Raw genomic sequence first — 25000 nt, 5'->3', positions numbered from 1 at the left:
TAGCACTGTCGACAAGTCGAACACTCAGACTGGAACCTACGTTGCGTTGTAGCAGAACGTATCCATTAGAGCACTTGTCCTGGCATGCATTACCTTGTAGGAGCAGATTGCTTTTACACGATGTACACACTGTACGATCTGAGCAGCTAGCACACTCCTCTGAGCAAGCACGGCACTCACCGTATGCTTCCGTGCCATAACTACCAACAGGGCAACTCGCCACCCAAGTGTTAGTATCGCGGTAGACAATCTTCGAGCATTGGTCATTCTGAGCAGTCGTGGCTACTGTGTCAGCAGTACCGCTAAGAGCTTGGCGTCTCTTCCGAGAATGTGCACTGTCTCTCCATTCCACCCAATCTGCGTATGCAGAACATACAAAAGGAAAAAAGGGAGAGAAGGTGAGTCAGAAACAGATCAAAGGAGAGTGCACCAAGGAGAATGGGCGAAGGAAGGAAAGCAAATACTGGACTCTTAACCACCTTTTCGGATCTGGAGGTGCATGTACGGCATTCAGTGAAGGTTTGAGGAGATGTTCTCAATTACTCAGACAGTTCCACCCCTTAACCTTACCCTCACCCTTACCCTTACTACATAGCGTATTCTTACTTTCACGTTCCCCAGTATTTTACGAGCCTTGCAAAGTACGATATGAGCTAGGTGCATAAGCATTTCTTTGGCGGCCTTTCTAGTGTGTGTGTGGTGGAAGGTTGGGGGGGGGGACTTCGAAATATGCATTTGCAGGGACAGATAAACTCCACTGCTCTATTTGCTTGCTACAGCGGTGTGGCTCCAAATCCACATAGCCCTTTGGTAAGATAGAAATCTTCAGCAAAATCACTTTTTCCTCGCTCACCAGACAAACTGCAACACCCGAAGTGGTATTGTTGTGTACTGAGGCTGAACATGTTGCTAGTTCATCATCAATTCTGGTGATGAATAGGGATGTAGGGATAGATGGGAGTATGCACGCGTTGATATCAATCTGCAAAATTCTTATTTACGCCATCCTGGCACCATTTCGCCCCTTTAAACATGCCACACTCAGGAATACCGGTTGGCATCGATCGCGCGTCTGCCCTGAAAATAAATAGGAAGACTCCAGTACGTTAGCTCAACCTTTCTAAAAAATCTCTAAAATATGTCCTCTTGACTAACATCTCACCGCTTAGGCTATGAAACGATGTCCTCAGTCACGTTGCTGACAAAATTTGCAATGACATTGTACATGACTATGCTAGTCATGCTTGCACGCTTGTCCTCGCTGGCAGTTGACGGCAAGGTACTAGGTGTCCGACATCTCCCTGCCATTCTCAGACCCTACTATAGCCATAGCGTTTCATGGCAGGCGCGCCCGTTAGACGAGCGGTACAGCTGACGAGCGTGAAGATTTTTATAATAATCATAGACGCACCGATACCACTAACAGCAAAGGCAACTGTAGTGTAGAAGTTCGAGCGGGATCAGCTGCCCGTCGACATGAACACAACTTCCTGTCGAAACGCCGATCCATCGTGCGGCATTCACCATAAAAATTTAAAATGCTTCAGAGCAGGGACCGGGAGTCGGGTCTATGACTCCCTGCTTCAGAGCCCAGGCCAGGGTTCACATGGTTCATGGATCAACGACCCGTTACACGGAAATCCAGCTGATTCCCTGATTCCCCGACTTTTTGTCGTCTCGAGGCCCGGCGTCACATAAAAGTTCCATACATGACCATGATGACTGTAGACTTGCTGAAAAATAGCTTCGTAGCTACGTAGGTCTCCTACAGTGCTAGCACTGTACAATGTAGAATCTACGTGATTGTAGACTGCATGCAGTCTTTTGTAGATTGAGTAGTTCGCTCCTGCTCTTGTAGCAGTTGAGTACTCTCGTGTGGGGTAGTGCCTTTCTGTTTGCGTCATGCAGAGCTCACTGACTTGTCAGTTTGAGCACTCTGGCAAGGATAAGGTACACGTTCGGGCCTGGTATAAATCTGGCTTTGGAAAATTTATTTTTCATTGCTAATATCACTTATCAGGTTCGGCTTCATTTTCTCTGCGCTGCGCTGATGAGTCCACAAAGGACGAAAAAGTTCTGTCCGCACATTGATTGTAGTAGTACATAGCTACAGCAAATTTTTCTTTCCTTTTTCTTTCTTTTATGTTTGTAGTTCAACCAATAATACTTCATCACGAATGTCCCCTCTTCTCCCCGATACTTATTTTGAGGGCTCATAATTATTTGGAATTGCAATTGGTTGTTTCCTTGTTTATTGCTGCTTTAGAAATTCTTTTCTACTTTGCTTTGCTGTGCACCTTTTCCTACTCCAGTTTCGTGTTCTTTCTAAGACAGTGTAAAGGGTTTGGGGTAGTAATTAGATATACGAATAATCACCAGGTGAAGTTCATCCACTGTCCGTAGAGGGCTCAATTTGCCCAAAGCAAAGAGCGGAATACAAAAACAGAAGAAAGAGCAGTTGTTTTATTCGTAACTCAGATTTTCACTGCTCGTTCTTCTGTTTGTATACACGACTAATCATGCAAATCTTCATGTACATGACCACATAGGAATCGAGTCCTACACGGCTACAGCCACGTACTGATATAGTGAGAGTCCCGTTTGTGTAGTGGTGTCACAGTTTTTTTTAGAGTAGGGACTAGCGTTAGAGACGTGCGATGTTTTGGAAGAACACTAATGTCTGACTGTGTCATGCAACATGCATACGGTAATATTACGCGTGCGTGATGTGTTCACCAGGTATGCAAGTGTGTCCCATATGGTGCAATGGTATGTGCAGTCGATTTCCAATCGAGAGGTTGCCCGACGATTATGGTCGCACACGTCTTTCTTCTCTTTCTCATTCTCCTAGCGCTTCTTTCATTCTCCTGTGTGGTTACCAACAGCCAGTGTATGCCGGAGAATGTGGTGTGATGTGTGTGAGTGTCGAAAAAGAAGAGAAAAAAAGAATGAAAAAAATGGAAAAATGAAAAATGAAAAATACGGATTCACTGGCCAGAAAAAAGCCACTTCAATCAGCTGTGTGGTGGATACCAGGCTAAAATTAGTGATGGTCAATTTATCAGCCTTACAAGCTGTTGGATGGTGTAATCATGGTAATCCCAGCGCAAGTTGCTATGTCTAACATAGCTTGTTTGCTATCATCGCTTCCGCGATGGGCATGTCTGAGTCTGAGTCTGAGTCTGAGGTATGCAGGTATGCAGGTAGCCAGATAGGGAACACTAGTAGCGAGCATGCTGATCTTAGTTACCATAGTCAATAGCGCAACAACCCAACAAACCAACACATTGAATAATAATTTAAAAAATACCAACGGGGAGGGGGCACCCAGTCCCTCCTCCACCATGTCCCTATGATAGCATGGTACATACTTGCCAGACCCTAAAGTCTAGGTCCTACACCATGTAGACTGTGTTCTCCAAAGATTCTAGATCACTACTGTAGTGCTATGATTGTACTTTCTATCAATACATGTGAAGACAATCATTTGTTACATTTTGTACAAAGAAGACAAGTCTACTGGGCTTCGTGTTGTTGCAGTGTACAATGCAATCATGTACACGGATATGACCACAACGCCGCAAGGCCAAAGAAGGTGTCAGCCTCGTTCCACGCCAGCAGATGCAGTTCAGGGAAGTTTTCATTGTGGTGCGACACACAGGAAGCACAGATACACATCGGAAGTGCATTGTACACTCACATGCACGCACACAGTCACAGACACATCAGTACACACACACACACTCACACACACACACACACCTGGTCCTGGTAAACACTGCCATTACGGTCACGTGTCCCCTTACGGGGCCGACAATATAGAACGACGAGCGGGACCATGTTCGAGAGAGCCATCTCCAGCAGCTATGGATCTGGCTTATCATCGGAAACGATTCCTCTCACGGCTGCCGCTAGAACTGGTCCATCACTCTCCACAACAGAGCGAACATTCCATGAGCCAAAGCTTAGAGTCGTTCCAAGTCGTCGTCTTCGTGCGGTAGTTTGCTCCACTCGCGGGCTTGCAAAGCCTCGCGAAGGACTCCGAGGTGGGGGCGACGAGGAGAGTGTCGGCATCGTAACTATCCGACCAAGTCTCCTGTCGGTGAATACCCCACCTCAGGCACTGTTGGCCTGGACGGCTGGGGACACCCCAGGCCGTCCACAACGGCGAGAACAAGCACGGACGGAGGCCAGAAACAAGAGCCCGGAAAAGTACAACCGTCCTCCACCAGAGCAGAGAACACACACATTGTCAAGATGTTCAACTATTTGAAAGATTTTCTTATCGTCGGAAACGATTCCTCTCACGGCGGCCGCTCGAACTGGTCCATCACTCTCCACAACAGACACACACACACACACACACACACACACACACGCACCATAATCACCTGAATCACGAGAATCATTCCTGTTAGGTGAGGCGGGCTTCACGCCATGCCTGTTGGTCCGAAGCCATTTTGCGGACTGCGTCAGCATCCAGCGGCTGGTGGAAGGAACGTCCATGGCATGATGGCAATTCCGTCAGCAAGACCGTTACCAAAGCTGTCCGAGGTGGACCCCAACACTCTGCTATTTACGTGGGTAAATTCATATTCACCCTTTGCTACCAAGGAACTACAAGTTACGCTATACTGTCCACTAACACCACCAGTTACTCGACAATCAGATCGTTCTACAACTAACTGCCTATCAGCTCTAGCACGTCTTGGATGCGCATGGGTGCGCTGATTGTCAGTTAGTTGTAGAACGTCAGTACCGTTGGTCAGTGTCGTGCAATGATTATGTTATCGCATGAGCTGACTGTCCAGTTAAAGGTGGTGTCAGTGGATAGTATAGCGTAACTACTAGTTCCGTGTGGTGTCAGTGGATAGTATAGCGTAACTACTAGTTCCGTGGTAGCAAAGGGTGAAAAAATGAATTTTCCCACGTATAAAATAGCAGAGTGTTGGGGTCGACCTCGGACAGCTTTGATAACGGTGTTGCAGACGCATGATGGCATGGACTTTCCTTCCACCAGCCGCTAGATGCTGACGCAGTCCGCAAAATGGCCTCAGACTGGCAGGCATGGCGTGGAGCCCGCCCCACCTAATAATAAGACTGATTCTCGTGATTCAGGTGATTGTACATGGTACATGGACCATTATGGTGTGTGTCACTCTGTGTGTGTGGTGTGTGTGTGTGTGTGTGTGTGTGTACGTGTACGTGTGTGTGTACGTGTATGTGTGTCTGTGTGCGGGCGTGCGCGCGTGGAATAAGTTACGCTATTGTCCACTAACACCACCACTCCAGTCACTAGACAATCAGCTCATGCGATAATATTGCACTACACTGATCAACAGTACTGACGCACTACAACTAACTGCCAATCTGCTCTAGCACATCTTGGATGCGCATGGATGCGCTGATTGGCATTTTTAGTTGTAGAACGTCAGTACCGTTGGTCAGTGTCGTGCAATGAGTACGTTATCATGTTATCGCATGAGCTGATTGTCCAGTTACTGGTGGTGTCAGAGGACAGTGTAACGTAACTTGTTCCTTGGCTCTTCATCCGAGTCACCCAATGCTACGTTAATTAAATCGAGGTCTTAACTACTGAGCCCAACGCCACTTGAATCGGGGAGGGAAGGGGAGAGGGGGGGGGGGGGGGGGAGGGAAGGGGAGAGGGGGTGGGGATACATGTAGGTATCTGTATTTGTATTTTGATTATTTTAGTCAGGACAGTCTTATCTATGTCATCAGCAGTCTATGTCATCAGCCCGTATGCTAGAACCGGGGAACTCACCTTGCACTGGACTTGTTGCTTGTGATCTCTTGAGAATCTCGACTTCCGCAGCACCGGACCATTGAGGTATTTGCAGCAACACAACCACCAACAACAGCGGCAACATGGTAACCTTTAGTGGCCACTGGATTCGCAGGTGCGCCATCATCATTTCACTATCCGGCCTTTTGCACCCGTATACGCTGCAGGAGAGGGTAGCGATACGCGGAGTATCGACGCCAGCCGACGATTCTGCTTTTAAAGCCTTTCAGAGTTCGTACGGTTTTGCCCAACACTGGTAAGTCAATCAAAAGAAAGTCTTCGGTGATACCCTGTCCTGTCTGTTGCTGCCTTCAGGACTTCTCGGTTCCGCGAAGGCTAAGTCCCTTTTGTTTACACTGCAGCACCCGGCCCGGAGCTGTGGGCGACCAGCTGGCGTTAGGAGCAGCGGCTGAACCAGCACTGAATAGATCTATAGTCATGTACACTGCCACCGTACCAGCACTTAACACTGCCTGCACCACGGAGAGATCCGTGACTAGCTCTGTTAGTCTCTAGTTTTGTAGGTCGTTGAGCGTCAAAGCATCATGAAGTTTGAGCGTTACTTCCTCGATGACTCCTTCACCTGTGACGTGGTCATCAACATGATGAACGCATCTGTTTGGGAGGCCCGTGAATCGTGATGCATTTCGTTCATCATCGTTAGTCATGGTCAGCTAGTTAAATTTGTTCCTGGAGTCACTACACAACTAACCGCCATCCTGCATTATGTCTCGCTCCGCTGTTACGTACCGTGTTAGCTACCAAGACACTGATTATGTGCATGCATCTCCATACAAAATACGGAGCCCTTTTCTGTGAGCTGACTGTTGTGATGTGTGATGACTCCAATGCAGCACTCTAAAAAGTACAGATTTGGTCCCTAAAACACACATCGCCGCGAACCTCGTGGTGGTAAACACACACCTGTCCACAAAACGCTCTCTAGTTGCTAAGACAGCAAGTTGTGGTAAAGAGTGCTCATTCTGCCACCATCATCATCAGTTTCCGCGTGGTGCCCCTGGTCGATGTATGCGCTCTTTGCCAGAACTTGGCAGCCTAGAGAGCGCTTTGTGGGCAGGTGCGTATTTTTTTAAACGCCACTTCCCCTGGCGTGTTTTTACCAGGACTTCAACAACAACAACAACAACCACAACCCCCTTTCGCCACTGTACTTTATGCGAACACACACACTCGACCCACTTGCTTACCTTTCGCAAAAGACAATAATTTCATGAAGCCAAGACCCCGTGCAGTGCAGTCCCTGGCAGAAAAATTTGAATGGGGCTGAGACTTTCTAAGACTAAGTTCGAATTGTTTTCATGAGCTGTTCGAGCAAATTTTTAAAGGAGATTAGTTGAAGTGTCCCATTAGAACGGGGTTTCTATCATTACAGGTGGAATCCTGATAATTCGAACCTCAAAATGCCAGGAAAAAACTTCTAATTATCCGGACATTCTACTTAACCAAACATGAACCCACAACACAATATGTATGTCAAAATGCTCCCGTGGTCATGCAGAGTTGCGCTATGGACCTTAGAAACAGATTTCACGGATACTGAACTGACCGGCACAGCCTGCTCAGCTCATGCAAACAGAACTGACTACAATGTAGTACAGTGTACATTGAACTTAGAATTACACTGTACTGACTTCGAATTATCAGCACAAATCCCACACATTTTCTATATAAGTGGAATCTGTGGACTGTGGGACTTCTAATTAACCGGACATGTCCGGTTCGCGGTTCGAATTATCAGACGTTTTTCAGTGGAATTGTCATGGCGATGATGACGGCCGATCAGATCGACCATCTCCACGTACTACTTGACGTAGCTATTCCAAACTCTTCGAAACTAATCCACCTCTCCCATCGGATGATCATGAGGTTGTGGAGTCTCGAGGAGCTTCGTTTTTCTGAAGAGGCCAATAAGGCCACCTCCTCAGAAAAACCAAACTCCTCGAAAAGTCAAAGAGTGACGAACTACAAAACAAAAAGACAGAGCGCAGATCTACATAGGCTGGTTTATTGATGAAAGGCACAACGGAGGTTTACAGATTTGTCGCAACTCAGCGTTTCTTGCCCAGTGCAATCATCAGGCGACTTATGACATGTTCAGTGGGACTTGGCCAATATAAAGCATAGTTCGGTGATGGCTACTTGATTCAGCACAGACAATATTGCCATGATGGCCGTGTGGATGGTCACTTGGGTGAGGGAGCTATTAGCGCAGAAAGTATGGATTGCTACGCAGTGAATATAAAAATGGAAGATGTGAATTTGTAAACAGCAGCCAGGGTGTGACGGTGATCCTTCAGATTTCCACATTATTGTGTTGAGCCCTCTCCGCTGGCAGAAGGAAGTTTTCTCCTTGTAGGCTGGATTATTAAAATACTGCTGATTGCTTTCACAGAATCACAGGGCATCCTCGCACTTTCAGTGTATCGAAACACTAACGGTCATGCCAGAGAACGAGGCTATGGCTGGTGTTGGTCCAAGGGAGAAGTTCATTATACATCAAGGGAATGACAGTTACTGATCTTGACTTCCCCGTTTCGGCAGCGATTGAAGGACAATCACGTACTGCAATTTACACAACCACAGGCTTCAGGCATGCTCAAGAGCTTTCACTTGCTCCTTTTCCTCATCTACACCATGGAGATTTACATGCCCATCGCGGAAGCGATGATAGCGAACAGCTATGTTAGACATAGCAACTTGTGCGTGGATTACACCATTGAACAGCTTGCAAGGCTGATGAATTGACCGCCACTATTTTTAGCCTGGTATCCACCACACAGCTGTTTGAAGTGACTTTTTCTGGTCAGTGAATCCCTATTTTTCGTTTTTCCATTTTTTTACTACACACACACCACACCACATACTCCGGCATACACTGGCTGTTGGTAACCACCCAGAAGAATGAAAGAAAAGCCAGGAAGAGTCCGAGAAAGAGAAGAAAGACGTGTGCGACCATAATCGTCGGGAATTGAACCCGCAACCTCTCGATTGGAAATCGACTGCACATACCACTGCACCATATGGGACACACACACACACACACACACACACACACACACACACACACGCACGCACACAGGCACATGCACACACACACACACACACACACACACACACACACACACACACACACACACAGGCACACATACAACTCTGTCGAGCCGGTCTTGTCTGAAGTATAAGCAACGGTGAACGGCATATTAACAAGGAAAACACAGAAACTGTGCTGGCCACGCACAGTGCTGCTCAAAGAAATCCAGGCGCGTCACTCACGTTCTCGCCTTGCACCATCCCGACGCCCAGTGTTGGCAGGTCTAGTTAGGGCTGCGCAACGCCCGGCGCATACTTGAGTGACACAACTAGATTTCACTGAGCAGCAAGGTGCACGTGCACAAGGTGTAATGTTCAAATCAGAAAATGTAACGATAGTTACATCACATCCCCATACCCACCATGTACATGTATGCGCAGTAAGTAACACAAAACAGATGAGAGAATGCCAGAGACGGAAAAAAGCAAGCGATAATACCGCAGAAAACGTATAGGCATTGGGAGGATGACAGATTGCAAGAAACCTCCCTGTGAAGTGCACCCAAGTATCCAGTGGCCGTAGAAAATACTTCAAAGTGATAGCAGTGAATACTGAAACCAGTGCTAGCGCATGCAATCAAAGAAGAACTGGGAAAGCGGCAGTGAAGTGCAATGTTTGCCGGTATGACCAATGGAAACACCAAGCACATCATGTACTTTGAGTGTAGTGAACTGTGTGATTGGGTAAACAGTGTAATCCGCTCAAGGCAAGCCTAACCAGCAGCTCTAAATCTAGCAGCAGTAATCGCAATGCTTGTCAAGCTGCTGGCTCCTAGGGAGTATTATAGAGCCAAGCTCTACATCAGCAACACCAAATCACCATCTCTATCTTCAACAGCCATCGGATTGCTAAACGTGGAGTCTGGTGCGTCGCTGACAACAGGGGCAGTGGTGTTTGCTGCTTGTGTGTCCTCGTCATGGTCGTTTCTGTATCCAACCTTCGCGTCAAAGCTTTTCTGGTTATGACGGCGCCTGTACACTAGCACGCTCAGCACAACGATGAGTGCCAGTGCCACGAGTGCACACACAACTGCAATGGCAATGGTAGTACCACTACCTGAACTGGTGACACCGCTGTGTGGAACAGTGGACGGTGCTTGCTGGTCTGCAATCTTGGCAATATCTGTGCGGGATGCAAGCAAGGAAATCCAAAAAATAGAGTCAAAAGTCAGGACCGGCCAGAAGCAGTCTTTTGATTGATGCGGACATAAGCTTGCCTTTCACACTTTGTGTATCATATGGAGGGACTGCACAAGTTAGCAATGGACCTAGAGTGAATTAAGCTGTAGCTCGGAGTTTCATGGCTATCCGCCAATCCACTAAGGGACTGGGTATACACATGACCTCCTCAGCAATAAAGACACGTTGGCGGCCAATGTTTGTCCCGCCAAGGCCTGACCAACCAAACCAGTTCCGCCGGGCCTGAAAGTACATTGTGGATAGCATACTATGCATTTGGGCAGTACAGTCAATATCAGTGGTGCAATGGGCGCAGTTCAAAGTGTAACAACACTGATCAGGCTCATTAACTTAATCTACCACACGCAAAAAAAACCTAGCAAATAATAAAAGCAAGCAACAAGCACACCCGGACACACAGAGAAACACCCATATTGGCACACACACACACACACACACACACACACACACACACACACACACACACACACACACACACACACACACACACACACACACACACACACACACACACACACACACACACACACACACACACACACACACACACACACACACACACACACACACACACACACACACACACACACACACACACACACACACACACACACACACACACACACACACACACACACACACACACACACACACACACACACACACACACACACACACACACACACACACACACACACACACACACACACACACACACACACACACACACACACACACACACACACACACACACACACACACACACACACACACACACACACACACACACACACACACACACACACACACACACACACACACACACACACACACACACACACACACACACACACACACACACACACACACACACACACACACACACACACACACACACACACACACACACACACACACACACACACACACACACACACACACACACACACACACACACACACACACACACACACACACACACACACACACACACACACACACACACACACACACACACACACACACACACACACACACACACACACACACACACACACACACACACACACATACACACACAGATATATATATATATATATATATACACACACACACGTGAATGTGTGCGCACGTGCGCACACTCAGGATAACCTCCAAGCCCAAGCATCCCTCCCGATACAAACACATGCACATGCCCCCTCCCCCATACCAGCACACACACACACACACACACACACACACACACACACACACACACACACACACACACACACACACACACACACACACACACACACCACATACCCATGCACACCTCCTCCCCCCCCCCCCTCCATAGACAAAAACATCCACCGAACCATGTATAGTACTTCACCATGCTGCTCACCTAGAGTTGTTGATCCATAGTCATTGGTTGCTGTGACAGTATAGGCACCATAATCATCTGATCGCACACCACAGATCATCAGGGAGTAGTTTGAAAGCTGCTTAGCGTGTGCATTGTTCACAACTACACCATCTCTTCTCCACACCACTGTCATCGGGGTTGAACTGGGCATTTACATGTACACAAACACAACAGACACGGAGGTCGGATCAAACTGCACTGCATGACCATGCACAACAGTACGCCGAATTGAAACACGTTTCTTCCTCGTTCCTCTCTCCTTCCTACTGTGACATATTGACCAACGCTAGCACTGTACAGCCTTATAACAGGCAGCACTTTGCTTGACAACTGAACAGGCTGATAGCGTTGAGCCCGGACTTCAACAATAATCACTGCACACTTACATGCTTCACATATGAACGAGATAGATTGTTTCAGTCAACGACTAGTGCAGTAACTGTCATCACACCTAACACGTACCTATCACGAAAAGTATGACAGCCTGGTAAAAAAAAAAGAGGACACGGGCTCGCGTACAGGGCGGGTCAAGAACCACCTTTCCGCTTCTGTGGGACGCCACCACCCCAGGATCAAGCGTCAGATTCGGGTGGGAGGGGGGGGGGGAGGGGGGACAGATTTGATTCACCAACCAGAGGCCAAAGCCTGAAATCCGATTTGCCACAACCATGGCCTGGCAGCATAATGATAATTGATTGGGCCCTGATATAGATGCAGTCAGGTGGGAGTGACGTGCCTTATAACACCCGATTTGGTTTCAGTGTAATTTCTCGCTTAGGTGCTGATAGGTAGAATGCACTGCCACCAGCTTGCCGTACGCCTAGGTCACCAGCTGAATTTCGCGCATCTATCAAAATAATACCAGGATTCCCTGTAAAAAGGCGTCGTCGCCTGTTGGGAATTCCCTAGTAAAACAAGAATAAATAATAATAATTATAAAAAATAAATAAAAAATAAATAAATAATATTAACTGGTTTGAGGGAAAGAGACAAACGGGAAATAAATAATAATTATTATTATACGAAGTAGTAGACTTCGGCGATGATTTGTAAGAAAGGGTTTGCTCCCCGCACTGGAGCTCGCGCTATTCCGCCGACTTTACTTGACACTTGACTGACTCACGACTGCCATCCAGAGCACACGAGAAGTCCATCGAACCTTCGACTCGGCAAACCTGCAAGAAAGCACCACTCCCTGCTCAATACACAGTGTTTCGGGGAATTCACCCCTCATCAGTTGAGCTTGAGTAGGCTGAGGAAGATTGTGCCTGAAGAGCACCACTTATATAGTGCTCTCCAGGCACAAACATCACCAGGGATACAAACGTACAGAGACGCTTCATTTCCAGCGCGACAAACACCTCGTGAACACCAGATAGCAGCGTGAGTCAGTGTCGCTTCTGTCGTCTCTGTACGTTTGTATCCCTGGTGATGTTTGTGCCTGGAGAGCACTATATAAGTGGTGCTCTTCAGGCACAATCTTCCTCAGCCTACTCAAGCTCAACTGATGAGGGGTGAATTCCCCGAAACACTGTGTATTGAGCAGGGAGTGGTGCTTTCTTGCAGGTTTGCCGAGTCGAAGGTTCGATGGACTTCTCGTGTGCTCTGGATGGCAGTCGTGAGTCAGTCAAGTGTCAAGTAAAGTCGGCGGAATAGCGCGAGCTCCAGTGCGGGGAGCAAACCCTTTCTTAATAATAATTATAATAATAATAATTAACGCAATGAATAGAGTAAGCTGCGCACTCAGTACAAACACCATTAGCAAAACTTGTTTTCATGTAAATATAGAAGCTTGTTCCTAAACGTTTTCGTCGCCATCTCATCAGAGGATTACTGGCAAATCAACATTAGTTCTAAACTCAATATATATACGCACAATGCAAGTAATAATTTAGACCCTATCTAGCGCGAGAAATGAGAGCTGAAAGAAACATTACATCAATCAACGATATCAGGTGACAACAGATGAGATAAATTCACCACTAGAAAGTAACCATGCAACCACAAACGAGAACTACTGATCTAAATTCACAAACAATTTTGCTAATGGTGTTTGTACTGAGTGCGCAGCTTACTCTATTCATTGCGTTAATTACATTATTATCTCCACGTAAGCTTAATAATAATAATTCGGTTTTTGGCTTTTTATTTTATTTTTTTTCACTTTCTTTTTGCTGTCCCACCCATGGAAATATTTCCCAGTGGGTCTGGTTTATCGCCTTCGAAAGAAGTGAATAAAGATAATACTTCGGAGTAATAATAATGTGGCGGCTGTACATGCAAGCTGGCATGTACCAAGTTTTCTGTTGCTTCTTGGCAAGCAACTCTTGCACATTTGAAGCAAGTACAAATTGATACGTAACAATTGGTAGTCACATAGCAAGAAAGTATGTTACAAACAAGAGACAAGCTCTACCACAGTAAAACCTGTGACTAACGACCACCCCTTGGGGCCAGAGAAAGCGGTCTTTAGTAGCAGGTGGTCCTCAGCTAGGGGTCTGCAACGCACAATCATAAGATTATATGAATGCGAGACCGTCCGTGCCTGGCGAAGTGGTCTGTAGTATCAGGCTGGTCGCTAGTCACGGTGGTCTTTAGTTACAAGTTTTACTGTACATGCAACATGGTACTACAACTCACCTTTGAATTGTCACATCTAAGAGAATAGATGTGGAAGTATTGGTGGGTACGATAACGGATTCAGGGCTGGTTGGTGACGGTTTCAGAACAGGTGGACCTGGACAAGTGAATAGGCATGTACAAACACTGCTTTCTAAGCTATCACGATTAAAGAGAGCAAATCAAAAACTCATTCAGTACATGTGTGGTGGATTATGGCAGGCGTATATACTGCATGTACACGCCCACATCCCTTTGGCTCTAGAACCCTTCTTGCTACTTGTACATGTTAAGTCACAAGCTGAGTGGATGAGAAGCGCCACATATCAACAATCCGCTTACCTAGTACGACAAGTGTGGTCTCGCGATGGGATATTTCTGTATCATACATATCCGTTATCAGACACCCATACCGTCCACTATCTCCAACCCGGAGATCAGTGATAGTCAGGTGAGAGCCATTCTGAATGTAGCGTTCATTGAAGGCAACGTTTGAGCGTCTACCAGCTCTGAGAACGCTCCAGAGCACTCTGCGATCCGCTGAGACATAGTAATCAGCACACTCCAGTGACACTGTCTGATTGGCCATGACCATAGTAGCTGTACACCAACAACAGCAACAGCAACAGCAGCAGCAGCAGCAGCAGCAGCACCAACAACACCAACACAAACAGCGGCACCAACAACACCAACAACAGGAGCAGCACCAACAACAACACCAGCAGGTGCAGCAGCAACAGCAGCAGCATCAACGCCAACACATAATAGCATAGGACAGATCAGTACATATCGGATATGATATACAGAACAGAGCTGGTGTTATATGGAAGCACAGATGGGACTGCACATACAGCTCACTTTTGCAAGGATTGGGCACAAAATGGAGGACTGAACAAACTTGCAACTTGACCCAATGAAATCATTTGACCTATTCAAGTTTTAAGCACTTTCAAGACATTATGAACAGAGTCATTCCTTGTTTCCAAACCAGGATTGCATACAAAAAAGGTGTGGCATTCCAATGTTTGTAGTCAAAGAGCTGCAGCATGTAGCTCTGGTCACCCAGAGTAAGATATAGCGGATGAAGTATATTTTTATCGCACGCCATGAAAGTAGATCGGAAAGTAGTGACCAAATAGCACTGCACTGCGTAATGCACTGCGTAATACTCCCCCTCCTCCACCTCCTCCCCTCCTCCCTTCCCCTTTTTCGCTATTGCTTACTTGGCATCATTCAACATCAAGGCCGTAGCACCTGATCTGGCTGGTCTGGCCATGGCTGGACCATATTTCAAAAAATGTTGACTACCCAATTCGTGAAAAGCAGGCTTCCCATAAGTACTGTTCGGTTCCGGTCAAGTATTCAATTTGGCCGGAGCACCTGAACATCCTGGTGATTTGGGCTTGAACATAACCACATAATGTACAGCAGGCAAATGCTATTTTCATTGGTTTGATACTCACACTTTTCTGTACTCAGCATGGATGCAGGTTTTGTTTCCTAAAATATGAGAAATGATCCATGCACAAACGTCTGACCCATTGGCCTAGAGTGTGATCAGAACTCATTCAATGGTCGGCTGAAATCTAATGGTGGCACTGATCTTTTAGCACTATCTTACATCTGACAGTGACGGGAATTTGATAGTCGACTTGTCCTGCGCTGTTCCTTGCACTGCATGTGTACAACCCACTGTCACTGCTAACAGCTCCGCGAATTGTTAGAGTTGATGTTGGACCTGATGTAAACAATAACAAACCATTGAACAGGTACTCTGATGGTGAGCCAAGGAAAATATTAAACGGAAACAAGGAAAACGTTGGGGCACGAGTAATGCGTTAGAGTCCACCAACTAAACCAGGTTTTGAACAGTCGGACGTGCACAAGGTAGCACCAAACTGACAAGGCCGGGGAGTACTGAGACATTCCACGGCAAGGAAGTGAGCTTGAGCACTGCTTAATTTCCCCTCTTTGGAATTATCACTAGTATCCATGAACTTTCCAAGTTGGAAGGCCATTGGTTAGCGCTATCGAGCAGTGCTCAAGCCCACTTCCTTGCCCTGAAATGTCTCAGTACTCCTTGTCAGTCTGGTGCTACATTGTGCACGTCAGACTGTTCAAAACCTGTGTCAGGCCGCACGGTTTTTTTTTATCCTTGTTCTGCGTCACCCGCGCGCATGTATTTCAGAGCCGGAGTTTTAAAAAAATTAAAAAAGGAACAATTTGTTTTGGAAAATGCAATACAAATTTAATGCGAACCCAGAAAACCGGAAAATGTAACCCAAAACGAAAAAAAAAGGAACTTGATTGTTACACGTAACTATTATGTTGGCATCAATTAAATATTAATTTTGTTCTATTTATCGCATGATTGTACTCAGCTCACACACATGTACATGTACATGTGTGTGTAATAAGCTGGACCGTAAGTCACACAATCATCATGCCGCCTGTGTTTGGACCACAAGCATGACAGAGGGGATACACTTATGTATTCATGTACATGTCAATGCACATGAACAGTGCCACGTCGCTTCACTGTACACAAATGCAATGCACGTACACTATTTTTTTTGGATGGCTTTTTTTATTTTTTTCGCCCTCCCGAATTGATTTCATCGAATAAGGTAACGCGAAACATAGAAAAAAAACGGCGTGGCCTTAATCATTTCCGCAAGCCCCCAGTGTCTGGGTGGCATGGTACACATGAATATCTGCGTATCCATTCTCTCCCTGCTTGCTCGGTGTCAGAAATGACTTGGGTAGGGGCAGGAGCGTAACAGCCGGTCCGGCTGGTCTAGCTTTGGACGGACCACGTTTTAGTAACACAATAACAAAAGTGCCCATCAGACTGGAGAACAAGGAGGATCCTTCAATTCCCTAAGCATCTGGTATACAACCGAGTATCTCTCACAAAGGGATTTACAACAAGAGTTTAAAAGTGAAAATGTCCTCAAAGAACTCTGTTTACTAACCTTTGGCATTCTCGGTGACAAAAACACGGCTTTCAGGCTGATAGACAGATCGTGGATACAGCCAGTAGATGACTGTATCCGTAAAGTTCTCCATGCCACAGGTAAGTACGATAGCCTCATTCTCATCCAGGACAATGCCCTCTAGTGGAGGCGTGCGGAAGAAACGTGGTGGACCTGAATGCAAACATGAGATAATCCCAGCCATGACAGCGATGACAGCCCGGCGTAACAGTCATGAGAACCATTACAATCACAGAGACAGTAGTGCAATAATAGCAACAGAGCGAACCACAATGACATAAGCAGCAGCAGCAGCAGCAGCAGCACACATAACACCCACAACAAACAGAATAAGTAATGCTAGCAATATCCCTTGACACCATAACAGTATGGTTTAGCCTAACAGGTGTAGAACATCCTCTCACCTTTCACACGGACAACTGTGGATGCAGATGCTGTAGAAATATTGTTCCTGGCATTGCAAGTGTATGTGTCTGTGTCAGCGAGCGTAGGATTGAGCAGCATCAAGCTGTCATTCGTAACTGTATACTTGATGCCATTGTCTTCTACAGCTCCCCCATTGCTACGTGACCATGTTACCGTCGGAGTGGGAACACCAGTAGCCTGCAAGACAACACACACAACAAGGAACACGACAATGATACACAATTAGCCAGCAAGGCAGCAAGGCAGCAAACACAAAGAGCACAACAATAAGTATGTGCATCTGTGTGTGTATGCATGCGTACACGTGCACTTAAGGACATACCTGACATTTCAGTGTGTAGTTGGCACCTTGATAAACCACAGTCGTATCATTGAAGGGGAGAATTACAACCGGCACTAAAGAAGATATATGCACACGCATCAGCACAAGATCACACGCACGCACGCACACACGCACGCACACACACACATACAGAACAGAACAGCAAGAACATACAAACATTGCGGAGATAATTATAACGATAAAACCAAAGCAACTACTTTGAGTTCTAGCTTACATCTTGCAGTAACAGTGACAACACACGTGCAACTCTATGGACTATAACACCAGTTCAATAGATCACCAGTTCAACAGGCAAAGTAAAGAATACCATAACATCACCCGCCCAAGAACATCCAGGTGGCTAGAAAGTCACCAGATGTCTCAACATGCCAGGTGTGAAGCATATAGTTATGAACATCAGTGACATTGCACCTGTACTGTCATGTCACCATGCGAATGCAGAAGTACAAAATAGGGTCAAAGACACCGGAATCTCACAAATGGGGGAAAACCTAGCGTGTAGCAGAGACCCTGTTCTTGGGCGCCTGACATCCCTATAAGGATCACCCGTTCACGCACTATAGCTCCCGATGTACTTGTGATCACCAATGCCCACACTAGCCAGACAAAAAGAAAATTAATATGAAAGGTACATACCTGGACTGAGCACATGCACATAGGCACTTGCTGATAGTTGTAGCTGTGTGGTCTTGGAGAAACATTCGTATCTTCCCTGCATGGACAGTTGTATACGTCCCAGTAACAGAGATCCAGTAGTACTCTGCTTATAGGTGAACCGGGGAAAAATGTGATCGAGTCGTGAAGTGAATGTCGGTACTAAGTTCAATCGTTTCCCTTCGTGGTACCTATTAGTAGCAATAAGACAATGACACCAGGTACAGCAGAGTGTTAGTAGTAATCATGGGGGTGATATTACTCCTACAGTCGAGTATGACAACGACAGAAGTACCAACAGCGGTGTTGGCGACAGTGGCAATGGCAGTAGCGAAGAAACCCTGAATGGTTATTCAACCAAAACATTGAAAGACAGCTCTAACTGGAATAGCCACATTGCAAAGAAGAAAGCCAATAACAGCAAAACTCCCCAGATCCGGACGTCCCTAATCTGGACACGCCCGTTTACCGGCCACCTTTCCAATCCATCTAGAATCACAAAAAGGCTTTTAAAAAAAAAAGCCCCCCCCCCCCAAACTATTGATTGGCATAAAAATGTGTACTTGCGTGCGGTTAGTATGTAAGTTCTGTGTTACGGGCAAATTCTAGGTACAGGCAGTGCTCGGTCTCAACCTACTCGGATCTGCTGGGCAGTTTGACGGTACTGGTTACGCGTAACCTACAAGATGGGATAGCAGAATTGAATTATGAACTTGCCGGATACCCCATCCTAACCCTTTAAGAGCCACAGGAAAATTTGAAATTTCTGCATTTTTTCGTGTTCCTTGGATCATAGCTTCAGTTCTACTCACTCAATTCTCACAATCTAGGGCTTCCTGGAAAGGTCTCCGCGAGAGGAAGAGAATGAGGTCGACCATGATAGCCAGCACACCGTCTATTCAGCGCTAGATCGCAGCGACAGTACGAAAAATGCCCCAAATGCGTCCAATTGCGTCCCGCTCCAGATATTTCATTTTACTCGATCGTGGAGTTCCAATTTTTTCGCTGTGTACTCTTGACAATATCAACAGTGAAACCCGTGCAAATTCGAGTAAGCCAGCGTGACGAAAAGTCTCAAAATTCTCAATACTAAAGTCGCACTGCGCGCTTTTGAAATTGCCGCGATCGCGGCTCAACTTACGAGTGATTTATCTCAGGAACCGTTGCTCGCAGCGCTTCGCGGATTGTTTCTCCCGACAGGTGAGAGTTTTCTCTTCGCCCTGGATATTTCGATCACTGGATTTGAGCGAGATTGGACTGAGTTACGATCTTTTGAAGTTTTGCATTTGAATGCGTCGTTTACGACGCATTCAAGTATGGGGCGGCTCTTAAAGGGCTAATACACTTTTATTATCCTCTCCTGATGTCTAGAGTTCTATATGGTTGGTTATCTACCCATGCAAGAGGCTGCAGTAGTAGTGTCAGTGGCATGCAGTAGCACACACACACACACTCCATACAAGTGGCCAGCAAACTAAACTCACCAGTTGATTATACTACTTGTATTTGCACCGCAGGACAGTACAACCGCTGCTGTCTGGTTGACCACAGCTGATCGGTTGCGTGGTGTCAACACCAGTTTGTGTGGCTGGAGAGAATAAACTGCAAGTCGAAAATAACAAGAAATATAAAAACACAAATTGTTACACACACACACACACACACACACACACACAAACACACACACACACAAACAAGTGCTAAATGCTGTCTAGCTGAAGCTTGGAGTTTCACCCACACCGTACCCATCAGAGAGCTGAGTGACATGGCAAGGTCACAACTCCCACAACTCGCCTCAAATGTACGCTGATAGCTAGAAGCATGTACTGCTGGTAGGAAAAAAGGACCATCGCAAGGTATGAATGGTTCCATGCATCAAAGACCATCACGAGACATGGACGAGTCCAAGTATCAAACACAAGCAGCCGTGCTTTTCACACAAATCAAACTATAACGTTACTCATACTGCACACACTACTTAATCTTATAAGAAGAAATGAGGACCAAGGAACTACAAGTTACCCTCTAATGGTGTACTAGCTGTGCTAGTACTTGTTAGCAATAATCCGAACTAGCGCACACACTGCACTGCATTGCTTTGTACTGCATTCAAGACTGACGTCATGCGCTTTGTTTTGCTGCGTAATCACAAATGGCACCAGCCCATTTTACGGAAAAGAAAAACAAATCTTGCTTGCCCCGTTGTGCTCTTCCAGACAACGGATCGTGCTTCAGCAGTGTTTCTTTTCCCGCCATCCCTCCCTATCCAACTTATTCACACCATCATTATAATAATCATATCCACTAATCGGGTCCACTCTCACAACTGGTGTTATCTAGTTATTTGCTGCGGCTCTGCCTTGCGCTATATTACATCCATTTAGCATTGCAGCTCTACGTTGAGCTAACAGCAGCTCTACTTTGAGCTAACAGCAGCTCTACTTTGAGCTAACCGCAGCTCTACTTTGAGCTAACAGCAGCTCTACTTTGAGCTAACAGCAGCTCTACTTTGAGCTAACGGCAGCTCTACTTTGAGCTAACAGCAGCTCTACTTTGAGCTAACCGCAGCTCTACTTTGAGCTAACAGCAGCTCTACTTTGAGCTAACAGCCGCTCTACTTTGAGCTAACCGCAGCTCTACTTTGAGCTAACAGCAGCTCTACTTTGAGCTAACAGCAGCTCTACCTTGCGCTAACAGCAGCTCTACTTTGAGCTAACAGTAGCTCTACTTTGAGCTAACAGCAGCTCTACTTTGAGCTAACCGCAGCTCTACTTTGAGCTAACAGCAGCTCTACTTTGAGCTAACAGCAGCTCTGCTCTGAGCTAACAGCAGCTCTGCTCTGAGCTAACAGCAGCTCTGCTCTGAGCTAACAGCAGCTCTACTTTGAGCTTCAAACCATTTGTTTCGAAACCAGCACTCCTCAATCCAAAGATGCCTCTTTGTTGACTTGTTTGTGTGAGGGATGGGGCTAATGTCCACTAGTACCACCTGTTTACAATCAGCTCATGCAATAACATTACATAACACTGGTCAACGGTACTGACGTTCTACACCTAACCCGAATCTAACTACTTTAAAACCAGTCAGTATAATATGAGCCGCAATCAGCGAAAACGACCCTTAGAGGTTTCGTAATTTTTTCAAGAAAAAGGTCGATTTGTGACGTTCAACGATTTTTTGATCGCGCTGCAAACAGCGCGACGAGTTCTTCTTGAACTCCTTGCTTTTTAAAATATATTTGAAGTTAGTTAGTCGAAGTGGCGTCCAGTGGCGACTCGAGTGTTCCTTGATCTTGTTGCGATGGCTGCGGACGCCAGAGCTGTTCGCAGAGCACACTCGGCAGTCATTGTGTACAGCTAGCTAGAGCCTGGTAGGGAGTGGATGCTGAAGTAACCGCTGAAGTTCAGAGTGAGGATGAGACGTTCTTTGGTTCCGACATCGATGTCGACAGCGAGGCGGAATCGCAGCCGTCATCTCCTGCTGCGTTGCGGCTCAAGGCGGTCGATGACTCGTCAGAGTCGGGAGATGAGGAGTCAGCACCTGAAATAAATTCTGCGTCTGGGGCTAGTGACGGCATCGACGTAGTGTCGTCAGCTGCGGAGGAAATGGAAGACATTGCGGAACGACTCCACGCAGGATGCAGCTGCAAATAAGTCGATCATGTCTCCGAACTCTTCAGCTATTCTTTGTCAATCTAGCTGCTTACTGCACTATTTCAAAGGTATTCAAGCTGCCTACCCACCTTCGAATGCTGAATATTTATTGTAAACATACAATGTATACATACATTGCACCAATTTGGAGTACACCTTGTATATTGGTGTATACACCCGTTTTGAATCGGAATATTGAACTTTTTCTTGGCTGAGGTCCTTCAGTAGATGTGTTTCAACAAATTTCTAACCAAAAAGGAATTTTGAAATATTTGACCCTAAGGGCTGTTTTCGCTGGTTGAGGCCCATATACATTTTCTGATTCTTCTCAATCCAATGTTTGTTCTACAGCTCAGTATCATCGTTTATCGGTATAGCTCTTCCCACCAAAACATCAACCTGTATTGCCTTTTACGGCCTGTATTGCCTTTTATGGCAGCATATCTACATCAGCCTGGCTCAATCTAGTTTTGATCATGTTCTGGTGTTCTAAACCATGGCACGGCTTCATTGAAGTGTGTGCAGTGTGAACATCAGCAACTACTTTTGGTTCCCTTTGATATCATGAGAACAACACGTGTATAATGCTCGTTCAGTGGCACGCATGGTTCTTATCATGTAGGTCAGGTCAAACAACGGTGATTAGCATCTAGTCAGGTCGAACATTGAAGCAGTAAGCTATACATTGTTAGATGTGCTCCGTAGGATGAACAAAACAATTATAATCTCATAATCCTCAATCTGCGGACAGAACGGTTTCGTCCTTTGTGGACTCATCAGCGCAAGACAGAGGATAATGAGGCCGAACCTGATAGCAGTGAAAAATAGAATTTCCGAAGCTAATCTCATAATCCTCAAGATGCAATAGGCCTCAGGCAATGATGATGGCGAAACTAGCGTAGATATCATCTGGATGCTAAAGTATAATACCACACAAAGTGAACCAAGTCTTACCTTTGCAGTCTTGTCCATCTCCCACATACTTTTTCGGGCACTCCCAGCACGCTGATTTATAGCCGGCGATCTTAGTAGTGTTGAAGCATCCAGCTGCTGCTTCGCATAATCCATTCGAGCATGGTTTATCGTTAACAGTTGTGCACACTTCCTCATCGTATGCCTCAAGAGATGCATTGCACTGTAGAGTGGCCTGATAGCAGACACCGCGGATAGAGGTGCTGGTCTGCATCTGACATTCAAATATGTTAGCCTCGGTACCCAGACAATGCAGGAAGCTGACATGCAGCAGGGATGGCGAGTGACGACGACGATAGAAGGAGGATCGTTTTGGTAAACCCATGCCGAGCTGCCTGCACATAACGTCAGCTGCAAGGCGATTCCTATTTCCCGTAGAACAGTACGGAATCCATTGAGAGTTAATGTAGAGTTGTAGAACTTGCCGAGTGCCTTGAAGGCGAATGTTTGTTGTGTTCTTCTGGAAGGTTTCACGCACTGGTCGTTTTCCGGCTGGACATGCTGGCACACATTGTGTGCCATCCTGGACCAAGTCCAGCGTGGTATTACAGCGAATACAGATATCATTACGGGCTCCATTGAAACAACCATCACATTTCTCATTACATGGCTGGCATGTACCGTCAGTTGTGTCACCATGGAAACCATCTTCACATTTGATTTCACACTTGCCACTTTCAGACGCACTCAGGAATCTTCCCTCCATGCATTCTTCGCATACGGTGGCACTTCCCGTGCTGCAGCGTTTACATGTCGCTGCACACTTTTCACATGTACGTGCTACCGCATCTTTCACACGGTATCCCTGCGAAGTGTCACACGTAGGCAGACAGATAAGCGCAGACACTGGCGGTGGTGAGCAGATTACACCAGCGTCCTCTCTATGATTGCAGTTATGTCTGTTCGCTCCACGATGAATGCAGTCGAACAAGGTTGGTTCTGAGCCCTTACAGCGAAGGTCATCCAGCATGATAGGAATGGAGGGGTTTGTGATCTGGTTGTAGTATGTTGTAGTGTTTGTGCGTGATCTGTTGCCTTGGTTGATTATAGCAATGGGTGAACCAAGGCCCAGTTGACGACAAACAACAGTAGCTTCATGAAGTGTCCAAAGGTCATCGCAAACTGTACCCCATTTCCCGGTGCGAGAGTTGTAGACTTCAACACGACCAGATCGAGCCGTGCCGTTGGCCAGTCGAACACCCTGGGACGACATCTCTTCGTACAGTGTATAGCCACTGCAAGCGTCTTGACAGCGACCTCCCGACAAATACATGTACTTGGCTGAAGAAGATGAACAATGAGAACACACACACGTACACACGTACACATGTACACACGTACACACGTACACATGTACACACGTGGACATTATACTACCTAGGCAGCATAGTCTGTGCCCTGACCAATTGAGATCAAAGAATACGACAGCTGTCACTGTGTACAAGTCAGGGTTGGTTCATACAAGCCCATTCAGCGAGCACTAGCAGGCCATTTCCAGGCCAGTCTCAGTGCCAGGCAAGACCGTGCATACCGCTCGACAATGAGTACCATCATAGAGCTTTTCCAAGGACACCGTTCCAGCCACCGCCCCAGCGCTCACCCCGACTCGGATTGTGGTGAACAGGTCGCATGTCAAAACGCATTGAAAAGTATACGAAGTGTGACAGGTTCGTCTCCACCAGTGCTTGGAGCGATTCTGAATGGTGGTGGATTGAGACTAAAACTGTGGACTGGAGCCTGGGACGGCAGGAACCGCGATGGAGCGTGTGGCCGTGGCTCGCCAGAGGCCAGTGGACGACTCTGGCATCACCG

General features: G+C 46.5%; 2 protein-coding genes across 2 annotated transcripts in view; both read right to left on the bottom strand.

Annotated features, from left to right (window-relative positions):
- The window catches only part of LOC135819363 (proprotein convertase subtilisin/kexin type 5-like), a 31221-nt gene extending 25026 nt beyond the window's left edge, over positions 1-6195 (bottom strand). The window contains exons 1-2 of the mRNA XM_065332557.1: positions 5786-6195; positions 1-357 (exon numbers count right to left, since the gene is read on the bottom strand). The exon at positions 1-357 is cut by the window's left edge and continues 2171 nt beyond it. Of these exons, the coding sequence (XP_065188629.1) occupies positions 1-357; positions 5786-5936 (508 nt within the window). The 5' untranslated portion in view covers positions 5937-6195. The remainder of the gene's footprint in view (positions 358-5785) is intronic.
- Positions 6196-9676: 3481 nt separating this feature from the next.
- Positions 9677-25000, bottom strand: part of LOC135819362 (scavenger receptor cysteine-rich type 1 protein M160-like) — a 30115-nt gene continuing 14791 nt past the window's right edge. Inside the window, exons 4-14 of the mRNA XM_065332556.1 lie at positions 23171-24469; positions 20048-20165; positions 18546-18754; positions 17889-17962; positions 17545-17743; positions 17120-17293; positions 15766-15882; positions 14487-14744; positions 14166-14262; positions 11505-11668; positions 9677-10040 (exon numbers count right to left, since the gene is read on the bottom strand). Of these exons, the coding sequence (XP_065188628.1) occupies positions 9715-10040; positions 11505-11668; positions 14166-14262; positions 14487-14744; positions 15766-15882; positions 17120-17293; positions 17545-17743; positions 17889-17962; positions 18546-18754; positions 20048-20165; positions 23171-24469 (3035 nt within the window). The 3' untranslated portion in view covers positions 9677-9714. The remainder of the gene's footprint in view (positions 10041-11504; positions 11669-14165; positions 14263-14486; positions 14745-15765; positions 15883-17119; positions 17294-17544; positions 17744-17888; positions 17963-18545; positions 18755-20047; positions 20166-23170; positions 24470-25000) is intronic.

This window comes from Sycon ciliatum, chromosome 6 (genome assembly GCF_964019385.1).
Source record: "Sycon ciliatum chromosome 6, ocSycCili1.1, whole genome shotgun sequence".
Taxonomy (NCBI): domain Eukaryota; kingdom Metazoa; phylum Porifera; class Calcarea; order Leucosolenida; family Sycettidae; genus Sycon; species Sycon ciliatum.
This window is presented reverse-complemented; position numbering and strand designations above follow the sequence as displayed.